Raw genomic sequence first — 15,520 nt, 5'->3', positions numbered from 1 at the left:
AATATCTCTACTCTGATTATTTTGAAAAGAGGTCTCAGCAAGAAGGATCAAGTGTGCCTGACCTTACCAATTTATACAGAGTCTGCAATGACCCAAATTGTAGTTTATATTCTCTTTAGCTCATTTTAAACTAAGCCAAGAATTTTTTATTTTAAAAATAAATAAGACTAGAAACCAAATTAAAACCAATTTATAAAATTATTCATTTAGGATACATAACGTTCCAGTATGTTTACTGCTTTCTTCCCTATTACCTTACTGATGACCACGAAGATTAAATTTTCTGTTAGGATGATTAAAATGATTTTACTAAGAGTGTGCCTACTGGGATGACCCAGAGGGATGGTATGAGGAGGGAGGTGGGAGGGGGGTTCAGGATTGGGAACATGTGTACACCCGTGGTGGATTCACGTTGATGTACGGCAAAACCAACACAATATTGTAAAGTAATTAGCCTCCAATTAAAATAAATAAATTTAAATTAAAAAAAAGAAGAGTGTGCCTAGATGCTTGCAAGAGAGGAAGCAGAGTTTACGAGTTCCAAAATAGTAATATTTGAAAACATGTGCATGAAAGAACTTCTGTAAGCATTCTCGGAATTATTCGCTCTTTTTCTATTCCCCTCACCCTAATTCAAAAAAAAAAAAAAAGGAAAGCTTTGGGTGGAGTCAAGTTTTTCAAATCTTAAACAATAACTGGAAATCCTGAAAATGTACTTTTTATCCAGTGGGGAAAACACTTTAAAGCTCTTTTTTTCTCTAAGAATTGTTTAGCAAGGGAATTACTTGGTGGCTTCTATTTTAAAGAGAAAATTCAGTTTAACTGCCTGAAATATTATGCCATCTGTGTTTATTTCCGCCATCCACAGAACACAATTCTGTTTTTTAAACATAACAAGTACATGGCCCTAAAAACCTAGATAAATATATAACTCAATGAATTCTTAACCAAGTGATGAAATCAGTTCAAAGGACAGGTACCATTTAAAAAAAAAAAAAGAACAATCTGATTGTAGATATAAAACATGTAAAGCCCAATGGTAAATTTAAAAATATTTAAGCACTTTGATTGTAAGTATTTATGTCTTCTATATATATTGATCAGGGTGGAGGTATCTAAGAGGTGAGAAATAGGAGCACAATGCATGCCATGATGCAGTTAGTGGGCAGAGACCTGGGCCAGGTGCCAGAGAACCAAAGAGTCGCAGAGGCATTCTGATCCCAGGTTGCTCAAACCTATACCACCTATGAGGCCCACTCACACATCTGCCTGGAACAAGCAGCCTCAGGAGTGTGAAGACAACCCACAAATAAAATTTGAATTTAGTAATCAAGTACTTTATTTAAAAAGCACGAAATGATATACAAATGTGAAACATCATTATTTGTCTTTTTACTTGAGGTATTCTTCAGTTCAGTTCAGTTCAGTTCAGTCGCTCAGTCGTGTCCGACTCTTTGCGACCCCAGGAATCAAAGCACGCCAGGCCTCCCTGTCCATCACCAACTCCCGGAGTTCACTCAGACTCACGTCCATCGAGTCCGTGATGCCATCCAGCCATCTCATCCTCGGTCGTCCCCTTCTCCTCCTGCCCCCAGTCCCTCCCAGCATCAGAGTCTTTTCCAATGAGTCAATTCTTCACATGAGGAGGCCAAAGTACTGGAGTTTCAGCTTTAGCATCATTCCTTCCAAAGAAATCCCAGGGCTGATCTCCTTCAGAATGGATTGGTTGGATCTCCTTGCCGTCCAAGGGACTCTCAAGAGTCTTCTCCAACACCACACAGTTCAAAAGCATCAATTCTTCGGCGCTCAGCCTTCTTCACAGTTCAACTCTCACATCCATACATGACCACTGGAAAAACCATAGCCTTGACTAGACGGACCTTTGTTGGCAAAGGTAACTGATTCTTATCGTTCTCTAAATGTAAGGGGACTTAACGTTTTTCTACCAAGTCTTCAATGAGGAAAACCATTTTATTTAGAATTTATATGTATCTCAAAGAATGTTAAAATTCTATTCATCAGTATTTATGACAACCTGACATTTCTTCCATCACCATGACAATCTTCAAAAATATCCTGAACTCTGATTCTTTCTGGCCTTATTCAGCGAGACATAACCTCTAAGATCAACCCCACTTTGCGTCTAGAAAGTGTATGCTATGCCAGGTTTTCTGTTCTCAGGAAACAGGATGATTTACAGACCTTCTCAATGGACAGATGCCTAAAATGGTCAGGCATGTATCACTCAGTGAGGGATCTTTCCTGGCTCTACTTAAGCCTTCATAGAACACAGACTAAGTCACAACAAAACAGTTTCAAATCATCCTGATTGTCACTTGAAAAATACAAAGTAAGGAGGACAGAAGCAGACTCCTGAAAGCCTTGAGTGATGGTCACCCATGGGTGAAATTCATATGTTCTTAATCCTCTGACTTCTATTTCTCAACTTGAAGGTGTGTGTAGGACAGAGTTACACAGTTCTCAGACATACAACCCTGCAGGCAGCTTCTGCTTGTCCATTTCCCTTACCCACAAGCATCTCTAAAACAAATTCTTAATTAGTTATACACAAACGCTTAACATATTCTCTGTGTTATGTTTCACTGATTTTGTAGTTGGTTATCAGGTTACATTGTTGCCACCTAGCTTTTCTTAGGCTCTAATCTTGTTGCCTGAAGTTGCTTAGGTAAAAACTGACCTTTCAAGTCTCAATTGTTTTTTATTTATAAAGTTTCTTTCCCCTGATATCTACTGGATGAGTCTGACAAATACATGGGTGGCAAAATAAACTGGCTATCATTAATTGACAAATTCTAATATTTTAACAAAGCAGATAAAAATATATCATTTACAACATTAAAAAAGGGATCGATATTATGAATATGGTCTACTTAGGACATTATTATTACTATTATCATAAATACAAACTAGGCAATAAAAGAATATCTTTTAAACTTCTAATAAAAGCAATTTATGTTGTATATTAATTTACACATTTAGTGAAAAAAAATGACACATTAGACTGTCATGCGTGTTTAGAATCTCCGGTAAGGATTTTATATCAACAACCAATCTTAATATTTCCTACTCAAAACTATAACTTAGCACTTCTTGAAAACATAACTGGGCAAAGGAAAGAGTATCAATATCGCCAAATGTGATTAATACTCACGAAAGAATATTCCCAATATAGGCATAGTAGGAGCAACAGTAAGGTGTGGTTCCATCACAGCAGTAAGATTTGCAGTCTTTGCCACACTGAGCAAGGCAATCCTCTACAAAATAAAAACCACATCCACATAGTTACTATTCTAAAATCACAGCTTTACAAAAAAATTACTTTATTTTACATCTTAATTGATCAATGACCACTCTTTAGTGCATTTAGATTTTCAAAGTGCTCAGAATTCTAAAACATTTGTAAACATCTGAACTAGTCTTGCTTCCTTGTTGTTCTTTAGTTGCTAAGTCATGTCGGAGTCTTTGTGACCCCATGGACTGGAGCCTGCCAGGCTCCTCTGTCCCTGGGATTCCCCAGGCAAGAATACTGGAGGAGGTTGCCATTTCCTTCTCCAGAGGATCTTCCTGACTCAGGGATCAAACCCATGTCTCCTGTACTGGCGGGTAGATTTTTTTTACCACTGAGTCACCTGGGAAGCTCTGTTCTTCTTTATCAAACATAAATCTAGAAAAGGCAAAGACCATTCTTGGAATCTCCTGCATCAAGCACCATAATGGGTAGTCAGAGTGGGTTGAAAGAGACAAGGAAGGGAGGAATGAATGATCCAAACAATCAGACATTCAATTTGTCAACAGAGTTCTTACAATAAATTTTAAATGATAAAGTCTTTTGACTTCAGAGTGTTAATCCTAAATATATTTGACGGAAAATGTTGACATGAATAGTAACAACTGGAAATCACTTTTAAATAATGAATGTTTTTCATGACAGTGCATTATATGCTTTTTTCTACCATTTTCGTCTCCATAATTACAGCATGCATACATAAGGTAACACATATGAGTCTGCATAGCCTATCAATCCATTTGGAATCAGCTGTGGGAAAAAGTTCCTATAGATAATAACTGGTGAATAATTAAGGGTTTATTTAATGTCAGATTTAAGAATCAACAAGCTATGAAACAGCACTATGTGAAGGGAGAAAGAATTTTCTGATTAAAAAGGGACATACCGGAGCTGACAAAACCAAATTATTGTCTTTTTTTCTATGTTTTTGGCAAGGAAAGTTATACCAAATGTTGAATAAAAGTCACTCTACCTGTCAAAAAATCTCTATATTTCATCTAAATGATTTTTGTTTAACAAGTGAAGGCTATCTTTTAGTTATGTCCGACTCTTTGCAACTCCATGGACTGTAGCCCACCAGGCTTCTCTGCCCATGGGATTCTCCAGGCAAGAATACTGGAGTGGGTTGCCATTTCCTTCTCCAGGGGATTTCCCAACCCAGGAATCAATACTGAGTCTCTTATGTCTCCTGCATTGGCAAGTGGGTTCTTGACCACTAGCACCACCTGGGAAGCCCTATCTTTTAGTTACAATCAGTTATAATCAGTGGTATAAATTATAATGGATATGTGAGTTTCAGGTACATGTAAGAAAACGTGTAAGTATAGTCTGATAATTTGAGTTACACATTGAAGAATCACAAAATTGGTCATTTCCAACTCAATCTCTGAAGGCAATAATTCTTATCAAAATTATATAAGACTTTTGTTTTCCTGTCAAAGTCATAATATAAAAGTGTAAATGTTATATTTATGCCTGCAGGTCCATGTAATTGATTTGTCTAGAGAGAAAAATATAGATTTGGCTTTTAAATCACCTCCCTACAAATTGATGTAATCACAAAACTAGCAAAGTTCATTCACCTCTATCAATAATGTATGACCTTTGTGGAACAAGTGAAAAGTTCATGTTTTCTTTCCCTCAATTTTATTTCTACTTCATAAATGAAAAAAACCTTAATGTTTTCTTCAAGGATGTGGTAAGAAGGCATGAAAGGGGAAAATAATTACCTTTGTAAGATTCAGTAACTCTACTTAAATCCACTTTAAAATTTTGAAGACAGAAACATGATCTAATGATTTATTGACATTAATGCTTTTTGCATTAATATGCTGTGTATGCTTTTGCAATTTATTTTACCATTTTCCCAGGGAATTTCCATAGCTCTCATTTTTAGTATTATTTAATTCAAATATTTAGACTGCTCAGTTATCTCAAGCACTTAGCTGGGATGTTCTGCTTTGTGCACTTAAAAGCCGTTCAGAGAGTGGGAGAGCTGACACACCGCCTTACTCTGCTGGAGCAGGACAAGTAATGTTTCAGTAGCTTCACAGGATCCTTTTTGAACGACACCCAAGACAGTGACATCTTATTAAGCTCTCCATGATTATCAAAGATTCAATTACTATTATTATAAGGACACAGTGTTATCAAAATATTTTGAGCCAACGTTTCAGGAAACCAAGCCCCAAGTCTTGTTGCCAAGAAGCTGGATTATACCTGCAGCAAATACTTAGATCCTGTCACACACTGTTTATTATTTTTATGGCATTTTCCAGCACTTGTGTCTGCTTCCCAGAATTAAACAACTGAAAGTGTGTGTTAATTGCTCAGTCGTGTCTGACTCTTTGTGACCCCATGGACTGTAGCCCGCCAGGCTCTCCTGTCCATGGAATTCTCCAGGCAAGAATACTGGAATGGGATGCCATTTCCTTCTCCAGGGATCCTCCTGACCCAGGGATCTGAAATAACTGAAAAGGGAAGTTTTACTAGCATGACAAATACACTCACAATCACATTGCCAAACCTGGAAGTCAATCACACCTCAAACTTCTTTTGAGAAGTTAGTTGCTTTCTCTGGTTCATTTGAAAACACTCCCATAAAGATCACAGTTTGGACAAAACGGAGACAACTTCTCACTTGCGAAAGCATGGAACATCCCAATGGCCCTCAGAAGATGAATAATATTACTACTAATATTCAAGTTAATATTCCTGAAAATTAGCCAGCTCCAATTTCCTTCAGTGACTTTAAGGCAGGATCTGGAAGAAGCCTCCCAACTCCCTTCTCAAGGAATGTGCAGAACAGGAAAGCATCTGGCTCCAAGCACTTGCTCAGAATTGGCTCTTGTAATCTACAGCTAAGGATCAGAAAGGAAGGAAAGGGAGGGGACAGAAATCACTGGCATAGGCCAGGAAGGTTAAAACCTTGGCCAAATCCTGTCTTTGTAGCCTGCAGTGGGAGTTAGATAATAATATAAACACTCCTTTGGATTTCTTTCCAAAAGTGACTCCAAAGTCAAACACAATGCTTCAGGTATAGAAACCTTGCTTTTATTTTGCTAACAAATGGATCCTGTATTAATATATTTTCTTTGGGGAAAATAATTCAGGTTACCGACTGCTTCCCAGGTGGCTCAGCAATAAAGAATCCGCGTGCCAATGTCAGAGACTTAAGAGACATGGGTCTGATTCCTGGGCCGGGAAGATCCCCTGGAGAAGGAAACGGCAACCCGTTCCAGTTTTCTTATCTGGAAAACTCTATGGACAGTGGAGCCTGGCGGGCTACACAGTCCATGGAGTCGCAAAGAGGTGGACATGACTGAGTATGTGTGCACGCGCGCGTGCGCGCGCGCACACACACACACACACACACACACACACACGGACAATGCATCGACAGGTTTTTGTCCCGTTAAAGCTGACAATCCATTTAACAGGGTGTCTGGATTAATTCTGGACTTCCCTGGTGGCTCAGACAGTAAAGTGTCTGCCTACAATATGGGAGACCGGGGTTCAGTCCCTGTGTCGGGAAGATCTCCTGGAGAAGGAAATAGCAACCCACTCCAGTATTCTTGCCTGTAAAATGCCATGGACAGAGGAGCTTGGTAGGTTACAGTCCATGGGGTCCCAGAGTCGGACACGACTGAGCGACTTGACTTCACTTTACTTCTGGATTAATTCTATTTCTGTAGTGTTCCCCCATCTCATCCCAATCCTCACTTCCAGCCTTATCTCTTAGTTCCAACGCAACTGTATTGTGTTTTTACACTTCTCATGATTTCTGCCTTTGTTCACACATTATCCTACTTCATCTTCTTATGTCCAAAGCTTCCTTATTCTGCAAAGGTTTAGGCCTAAAAACCCAAAAACCTCCTCAATTTAAATTCTCTGAGCAAATATTTATTGCACTCCTCTTACGGGCCAGGCATTTTGTTAGTCTCTGAGAATATTATGCTAAATGAAACAGACATCATTTTTACGGAGCATATACTCTTAAGTCAGCAGTAAAGTCTCCTCTTTTGAATACCTAAAGTACACCATTGTCTCTCTTCCATCATACAGCTTTCTATAATGTCGAGTAACGGGCACACTTTATCTTCTAGACAAGACTCAAAGTATGACCTCTGGCCTAGGCATCACTCAGCATACTTCACTCAATAAACAGTAGCTGAGTAAATGCTGCAAGCATAAAGAAGCCTCTGAAGTAAAGAGCTCAGGAATTAATATCAAAAATGCATTAGCTAATCATTTCTTATCAAAGGTGATAAGCTGACCTAGCACTGGTGAGTTATGACTTCGTAATGTACTGAGGAGGGATGCAGATGGAGAGAAGGAATGAATGGAGTAAAAACTTCTACACTGATCAAGCTCCCTGCTGGCCGGGTGCTTGGGTTCCCTGAATCCTGGGGGTTGGGGGGGTGGTGGGGTGTGCACTTAACACTGGGGCAACAGGAAGAAGGGGAGGAAAATCAGAAGCTTCAGCTCACCAAAGAGAATGAAATAGACAAAAGAACAAGAAAAAATTGTTCAATGATGTGGTTGAAGATGAGTGAAGGTATTAAAATTTCACTTAGCTGTATTCTATTTTCTCATTTTTGTGTTCTTTTGGTAAACAGTGGAAGTGAAAAGAATTGTCACTGCTCCGAAGCACTTAATGAAAAGATTTTAATATAAAATGGATATTAATGAAATTGATTCTGTTAGACTCTCAAATTCTGCAGACTTTATAGGACTTAAGTAAAAGAAGTTAAGTGCTGGAAACACATTACGATGTGGACTCTCATTAAATAGAAAGTACTTTCCCTATTTTATGCATTTTGTATTTGAAGGTCAGCATTTTCCTTATAATAAAATATCTTTGAAACAACTCACAGATGGCCACTAATTTACATTTTTAAAAATAGAGTGTAAATTTCTATAGGAGTTATCATTGTGACTCATTTCTCCCAAGGCTGAATGAGAAATTCAATTCTGTTGATGTTCAGGTAAGAATACTGAAGACCATCTTCATTTCGGGTGCCATTATTTTTGCAAATATCAAAAGGTAAATCACAGTACTATATATAAATTTAGTATTGCAAGGTCATAGGTAAGTCTGTGGCTTTTATTACAGGAAGTCAGAGACATGAAAAATTTTTACAAAAACTCTGCTTTTATCCTGTTTTATCCTGTTCATATAAAAATATGAAGCAGATGGAAAACTGCATGTGCAATTAACTTTATACTAAGTTAATAACTAAGGAAAGACCATTTTGGGCTTCACATCAGTCGCAAAAAAAGAAAACCGCTTCGGTACATCAAATATTAGCTAGCAATTCTAGCCAAGAAAAATTAGGATGAAGGAAATGAGATACTCTTCATCTATAAACAAGGGCTTAACAAGCTCAGCAAAAACAAATTAGACGCTGGGTGAATTTATGCCTCTTGAAAACCGTATATTTCAACTCAAAGCTTCCAGTTGCCCTGTTCACCACACTTGATAATCATCCTCTAAAGAATGAAAACACCAGTCTATGGCTTTTTGGGGTTGGTTTCTGAAAAGAAAAATCTGGAATATTCAGCATGTGAAGGTGGAATAAGGCAGCGGTAGCCTTTACTGAAAAGTCCCCAGTTTATCTGAAAATCTTAGTGATATCTCTGAACTTCAGGTGCTTAAAGAAAAAAAAAATGCGTTCCTTCCACCGCTCAGTCTCCACTCTCACCCTATGCAGAAAATAAGAAAATCCCTTAAATGTGGGGTTGAGGTTATTAATAGTTGTTCCACGGAGAGAAAGGAAAAGAGAGAGAGAGAGAAAAGGACACGTGGAAGGAAAGGGACAAAACAGAACCGCGTGGAGGTCGAGCCCCGGGCGGGCGCGCGCGGGGTTCTCTCCTGCCGGCAGGCACCACCCAGCCTCTGACCTCCCACCGCGTCCCGCTCCACCCGCGCGGCCGGGACAGTGACCCCAGCGCCGCCCGGAGCCCCAGTCCCCCCGCTCCCGCCGCCCTAGGTCACCGACCTGCGCAGACGAAGAGTAGGACCAACTTCGGAAGCAAGACCCCTGGACACCCGGGCACCCTCCGCGCGTCCATCCAAACCGGTGGCCGGAGGTGGCGCGCCAGGACAGAAGGACAGGCAGAACCGGTCTGTAGAGAAGGCTGGGAGCCAAGGGCGAGCCCAGCACCGGGAGAGGATGGGGGCGCCGGAGGGCGCTCAGATGGAGCGGGTAGCGCTCTGGATGGCGGAGTGGCGCGGTGACCCGGCCATCGCGCTGGGAGCTTTCGCGGGGAGCCCGGGCGGCCGCGCGGGGCTGCGTTGTGGCCGAGGTCTCTTTGTCTGTCCCCGGGGCGGTCTGGCGGCAGGCTGAGCAGCGGATCCAGCGTCTTCGGCCACCCGGGCTCACATTTCATCTCCGCGGGTGGCACCTACGCGAGGCTGGGGGCGGGGGTGGCCCCGACTCCTCCCCACGCTCCGGTTCTTCCTTCTATAGAGTGACTCTCAGAGCTTGGCCCTGTCCTAAAGGAACTTCTAACCTTTTGCTCTGACTGTCCGCACTCCACAGTTTTTCCTTTGGAGTAATGGATACCGCCCAAACTTTGTAATTTATCTTTACACGAATGGACGGAGTTTCCAACTTTGAAGATTTTAGACGAAAGCTAACGAGGAAAACCTAGGACAACTGGAAAGTACAGAAGCAGTGTATGGTTTTTTTCTGCTGAAAGCTGGTAAAGCTTTTATTTGTTAAACACCTAAAACATTTCCAGTAAAGTCAGAGAAAACAAAACAAGACTGCATACTGTCATCACTATTATTTGATACTGTTCTGGAGTTACTGGCCTATGCAATTAGATAAGAGAAAGAGGAAAAAAATCCTAAAAATTGGAAAGAAAATTGTCATTTGCAAATGATATGCTTTTATATGTGGAAAGTCAAAGACAGTCACCTATAAAGCTCTTAACTAGAGGTGACTAAACAATAGTTTTTTCTCATGCAAATAAAAATCAGAAAGTTATCAATTTTATACACAAAGGAGAAGACACAAATAAGTGAATAGAGATTCTCTTGACTAAGAAAATTAAACATAATAAAGGTAAGAATTTCCCCCCAAATTAATCTATCAATCTGGAAATTAAACTGGCGATTCAGGTGGTAAAGAATCTGCTTACAATGTGGGAGATCTGGATCAGATCCCTGGGTTGGGAAGATCCTCTGGAGACGGAAACTGGCTACCCACTCCAGTATTCTGGCCTGGAAAATTCCATGGACTATATAGTCCATAGGGTCCCAAGGAGTTGGACAGGACTGAGCAACTTTCACTTTCACTTAATATAAATATCAATTTTTTTTTCAAAACAGTCTAGTTATAGTCTATTTAGAAAATAATCAAGTAAGACTATCAATTAAAAAAAAAAGAGTTCAGTCAGTTCAGCTGCTCAGTCGTGTCTGACTCTCTGCAACCCTATGAATCACAGCACCACCAGGCCTCCCTGTCCATCACCAACTCCCAGAGTTCACTCAAACTCATGTCCATCGAGTCAGTGATGCCATCCAACCATCTCATCCTCTGTCGTCCCTTTCTCCTTGTGCCCCCAGTCCCTCCCAGCATCAGAATCTTTTCCAATGAGTCAACTCTTCACATGAGGTGGCCAAAATATTGGAGTTTCAGCTTCAGCATCAGTCCTTCCAATGAACACCCAGGACTGATCTCCTTTAGGATGGACTGGTTGGCTCTCCTTGCAGTCCAAGAGACTCGCAAGAGTCTTCTCCAACACCACAGTTCAAAAGCATCCATTCTTCAGCGCTCAGCTTTTTTCACAGTCCAACTCTCACATCCATACATGACTACTGGAAAAACCATAGCCTTGACTAAACGGACCTTTGTTGGCAAAGTAATATCTCTGCTTTTCAATATGCTGTCTACGTTGGTCATAACTTTCCTTCCAAGGAGTAAGCGTCTTTTAATTTCATGGCTCCAGTCACCAGCCCCCAGATTTTGGAGCCCCCCAAAATAAAGTCTGACATTGTTTCCACTGTTTCCCCATCTATCTGGCAGGAAGTGATGGGATCAGATGCCATGATCTTAGTTTTTGAATGTTGAGCTTTAAGCCAACTTTCTCACTCTCCTCTTTCACTTTCATCAAGAGGCTTTTTAGTTCCTCTTCACTTTCTGCCATAAAGGTGGTGTCATCTGCATGTCTGAAGTTATTGATATTTCTCTCGGCAATCTTGATTCCAGCTTGTGGTTCTTCCAGCCCAGTGTTTCTCATGATGTAGTCTGCATATAAGTTAAATAAGCAGGGTGATAATATACAGCCTTGACGTACTCCTTTTCCTATTTGGCGCCAGTCTGTTGTTCCATGTACTGTTCTAACTGTTGCTTCCTGACCTGCATATAGGTTTCTTAAGAGTGGTGAATGGAATAAGCCTCAATGGATAATAAATATAACATCACAGTAACTGAAACAGTTTTGATCAACACCAAAATAGATAGGTTCAATGGATCAGAATGGAGATTTCAAAAATAGAGATATACATGCAGAAATTTAATTCATGGCTTTAAAAAAGTATTATTTTAAAATAATAAAGGAGGAACTTATGGGTTATTCAGTGAATGTTTTAGGGTCATGAGTAGGCATCTGTGAAGTCTTATCTCCTTTCATCAAAATCAGTTCTATATGAATTAAATAAGTTTAAAGATACAACTATGAAAATACTAGGTAAAAGAATGAGAGCATGACATTTAAATAACTATGGAATAGAGAAAGATTTCCTAAGCATTATTTGAAAACTAGGAAATCATAGAAGAAAAAATTGAGCAATTTGATTACATAAGAATTAAAACATTCTGTAGATAACAAAACATTCTGTAGATAACTGATAAAAATATTTGCAATGGTTTGGCCACAGAGACCTGATCTCCTCACTAGATAAAAAGCTTTTAAAAATTATAAGGAAAAGAAAATCACCAATAGAAAATTGAGCAGGGAGATTAATAGATAACTGTCTTCTAGTCTTTCAAACATTTAGAAGAGGTTCATTCTTACTCTCAAACATTTTTTTAAAAAGTAAAAATCAAACCGACAGCAAGACATTTTTCATGAGTTAGTTAACCCGCACCCCCAAATCAGTTTTAAAGAACACTGTAGCCATATGTATCAAAATTCAATTGCTCACACTCTTTAGTCAGTCCTTCTCTAGGAATTTATAAATATACTGCTACATGGGTATTAGATGATGCAAGGATACATCATTTCCAAAATAAATATGTTCCACTGTGTTTTATGCATCATTGTAGAGTTAATCATCCACCAGGTTCACCAAAAAACCTGGTCAACGTCTCCTTTTCCGTCAGCCCCAATAACCAGTCTACCACCAGGTACCACTGATTGTACACCTAAATCTCCACTCAGCTGTATTTGTATTTAAGCCTTCATTTCTGCCCTAATCTAGGCTCTTATAGTCTCCATTATAGCCACTCTTCCTGCCCCCAGGGATATGAGCAGACTGAAGCTAGATTATTTCTTCTTAAACTACAGATTTAATCACATTCATTCACCTGTTTAAAATTCAGTGGATTCCTGTTGCCCTTAAGTTAAAATCCAAACATTTAATCCCTGATTTTTGAGAAACTTCATCTCTTGGTCCAATAGGGGTCTAACTGGTCTCAATAGTCTGCCAAAGAGCACAATGTTTAAATAACTGGGTGAATGGTTGTAGTCTAAAGGAAATCCCAGATAGACAGGGTGTTGAGTTCTAATAAAACAAGATACAGGTGTATGTCAGTGCTTGCAGAGTTGGAGATGGTATGAAGGATTCTTGGAATTGAAAGATGCTTAATTCTGCAGATGAGGCTGGATCCAGAGCTCTGGAGTGGGAATGGGCAGCTGGTGATGGATGAGGCACCTACTCCTGCTTGGTTGTTGCATACAGCTCTGGAAGGGGCTGGTTTTGCATTGCAGCCAGAGGGTCAGAATAGCCTTTCCCAGTTTACTTTTGAGAAGAAAGAGCTTTCTCCTCATACAGTTCAACCAATTGCCCAAATAATGCTTGCCTACTGGTTCACTACTGCAAAAGAAATTCTGCCTTAAAATATTCAGGTGCTTAGGAGGACCTACTCAATTAACATTCAAAGATAAAGAGTGATATCAAGCCATTTAAAGAAATGTAGTAGCTTTAAAAAAGGATTTGAAGGAAAAACTTTAAAAGTTGATACATGTGTGTTTATATATATATATATGGATACACAAATTTATATGAAATAAGAAACCTTAAGAGCATGGCACTGGAGGGCATAGAAGAGTTCCTGGAAATTTGGCTTGAGATTTTTTTTTAAACCACATAAAAATTATAAAATGCTCACTTTCAAAAACAGCGTAGACCATTCAATCAATAGAGAGCATATTGGTAGTATAAAGAATGAATACAAAGGTGTGGGAATCATGAATAAAAATATTTAAAAATATTAAGGCACATCGAGGAAGTCCAATATGAGAATAATATGCAGGCTCAAAGCAGTTTTAGAAGAAAAAAACAGCAAAAAGATTTTTAAAAAACTTCTGAGCTATCATATTTGAATTTTCAGATTTAAAATGGAGAGTGTATATATGTAAGAGAGTTCCAGAAAAACATCTATTTCTGCTTTATTGACTATGCCAAAGCCTTTGACTGTGTGGATCACAATAAACTGTGGAAAATTCTGAGAGAGATGGGAATACCAGACCACCTGACCTGCCTCTTGAGAAATCTGTATGCAGGTCAGGAAACAACAGTTAGATCTGGACATGGAACAACAGACTGGTTCCAAATAGGAAAAGGAGTACGTCAAGGCTATATATTGTCACCCTGCTTATTTAACTTCTATGCAGAGTACATCCTGAGAAACGCTGGACTGGAAGATACACAAGCTGGAATCAAGATTGCCGGAAGAAATATCAATAACTTCAGATATGCAGATGACATCACCCTTATGGCAGAAAGTGAAGAGGAACTAAAAAGCCTCTTGATGAAAGTGAAAGAGGAGAGTGAGAAAGTTGGCTTAAAGCTCAACATTCAGAAAATGAAGATCATGGCATCCGGCCCCATCACTCCATGGGAAATAGATGGGGAAACAGTGGAAACAGTGTCAGACTTTATTTTGGGGGCTCCAAAATCACTGCAGATGGTGACTGCAGCCATGAAATTAAAAGACGCTTACTCCTTGGAAGGAAAGTTATGACCAACCTAGATAGTATATTGAAAAGCAGAGATATTACTTTGCCAACAAAGGTCCATCTAGTCAAGGCTATGGTTTTTCCAGCAGTCATTTATGGATGTGAGTCAGACTGTGAAGAAAGCTGAACGCCGAAGAATTGATGCTTTTGAACTGTGGTGTTGGAGAAGACTCTTGAGAGTCCCTTGGACTGCAGGGAGATCCAACCAGTCCATTCTGAAGGAGATCAGCCCTGGGATTTCTTTGGAAGGAATGATGCTAAAGCTGAAACTCCAGTACTTTGGCCACCTCATGTGAAGAGTTGACTCATTGGAAAAGACTCTGATGCTGGGAGGGATTGGGGGCAGGAGGAGAAGGGGACGACAGAGGATGAGATGGCTGGATGGCATCACTGACTCGATGGACGTGAATCTGAGTGAACTCCGGTAGTTGGTGATGGACAGGGAGGCCTGGCGTGCTGTGATTCCTGGGGTCGCAAAGAGTCAGACACGACTGAGCGACTGAACTGAACTGAACTGAGTCTCCCAGTTCATCTCATGCTCCCCTTCCCTGACCCCATGTCCACATATCTGTTCTCTGTCTGCCTCTCTATTTCTGCCCTGCGAATTGGTTCATCTACACCACTTTTCTTGATTTGAGATGTGTGTTAATGTACACTGTTTTTCTCTTTCTGACTTACTTTACTCTGTAAGACAGATTTTACACCCATTCATATCTCTACAAATGACTCAATTTTGTTCTGTTTCATGGCTGAGTAATATTCCCTTATGTATATGTACATCTTCTTTATCCATTCATCTCTCAGTGGGCATTTAAGTAGCTGTTATGTCCTGGCTATTGTAGATAATGCTGCAATGAACATTGGGGTACATGTCTTTCTAAATTATGATTTTCTAATGCTATATGCCCAAGAGTGGATTTACTGGGTCATATGGTAGTTCTATTTTTAGTTTTTTTAGGAACTTCCATCCTGGGTAAAATAGGTAGCTAGTGGGGACCTGCTCTACAACAGGGAGCTCAG

At 39.8% G+C, this 15,520-nt stretch overlaps 1 protein-coding gene across 1 annotated transcript in view; it reads right to left on the bottom strand.

Moving 5' to 3' along the window:
* CYYR1 (cysteine and tyrosine rich 1) overlaps window positions 1-9,673 on the bottom strand; it is a 116,833-nt gene extending 107,160 nt beyond the window's left edge. The window contains exons 1-2 of the mRNA XM_052637250.1: window positions 9,310-9,673; window positions 3,173-3,275 (exon numbers count right to left, since the gene is read on the bottom strand). Of these exons, the coding sequence (XP_052493210.1) occupies window positions 3,173-3,275; window positions 9,310-9,382 (176 nt within the window). The 5' untranslated portion in view covers window positions 9,383-9,673. The remainder of the gene's footprint in view (window positions 1-3,172; window positions 3,276-9,309) is intronic.
* Between the last annotated feature and the right edge of the window lie 5,847 nt (window positions 9,674-15,520).

This window comes from Budorcas taxicolor, chromosome 1 (assembly GCF_023091745.1).
Source record: "Budorcas taxicolor isolate Tak-1 chromosome 1, Takin1.1, whole genome shotgun sequence".
Taxonomy (NCBI): domain Eukaryota; kingdom Metazoa; phylum Chordata; class Mammalia; order Artiodactyla; family Bovidae; genus Budorcas; species Budorcas taxicolor.
This window is presented reverse-complemented; position numbering and strand designations above follow the sequence as displayed.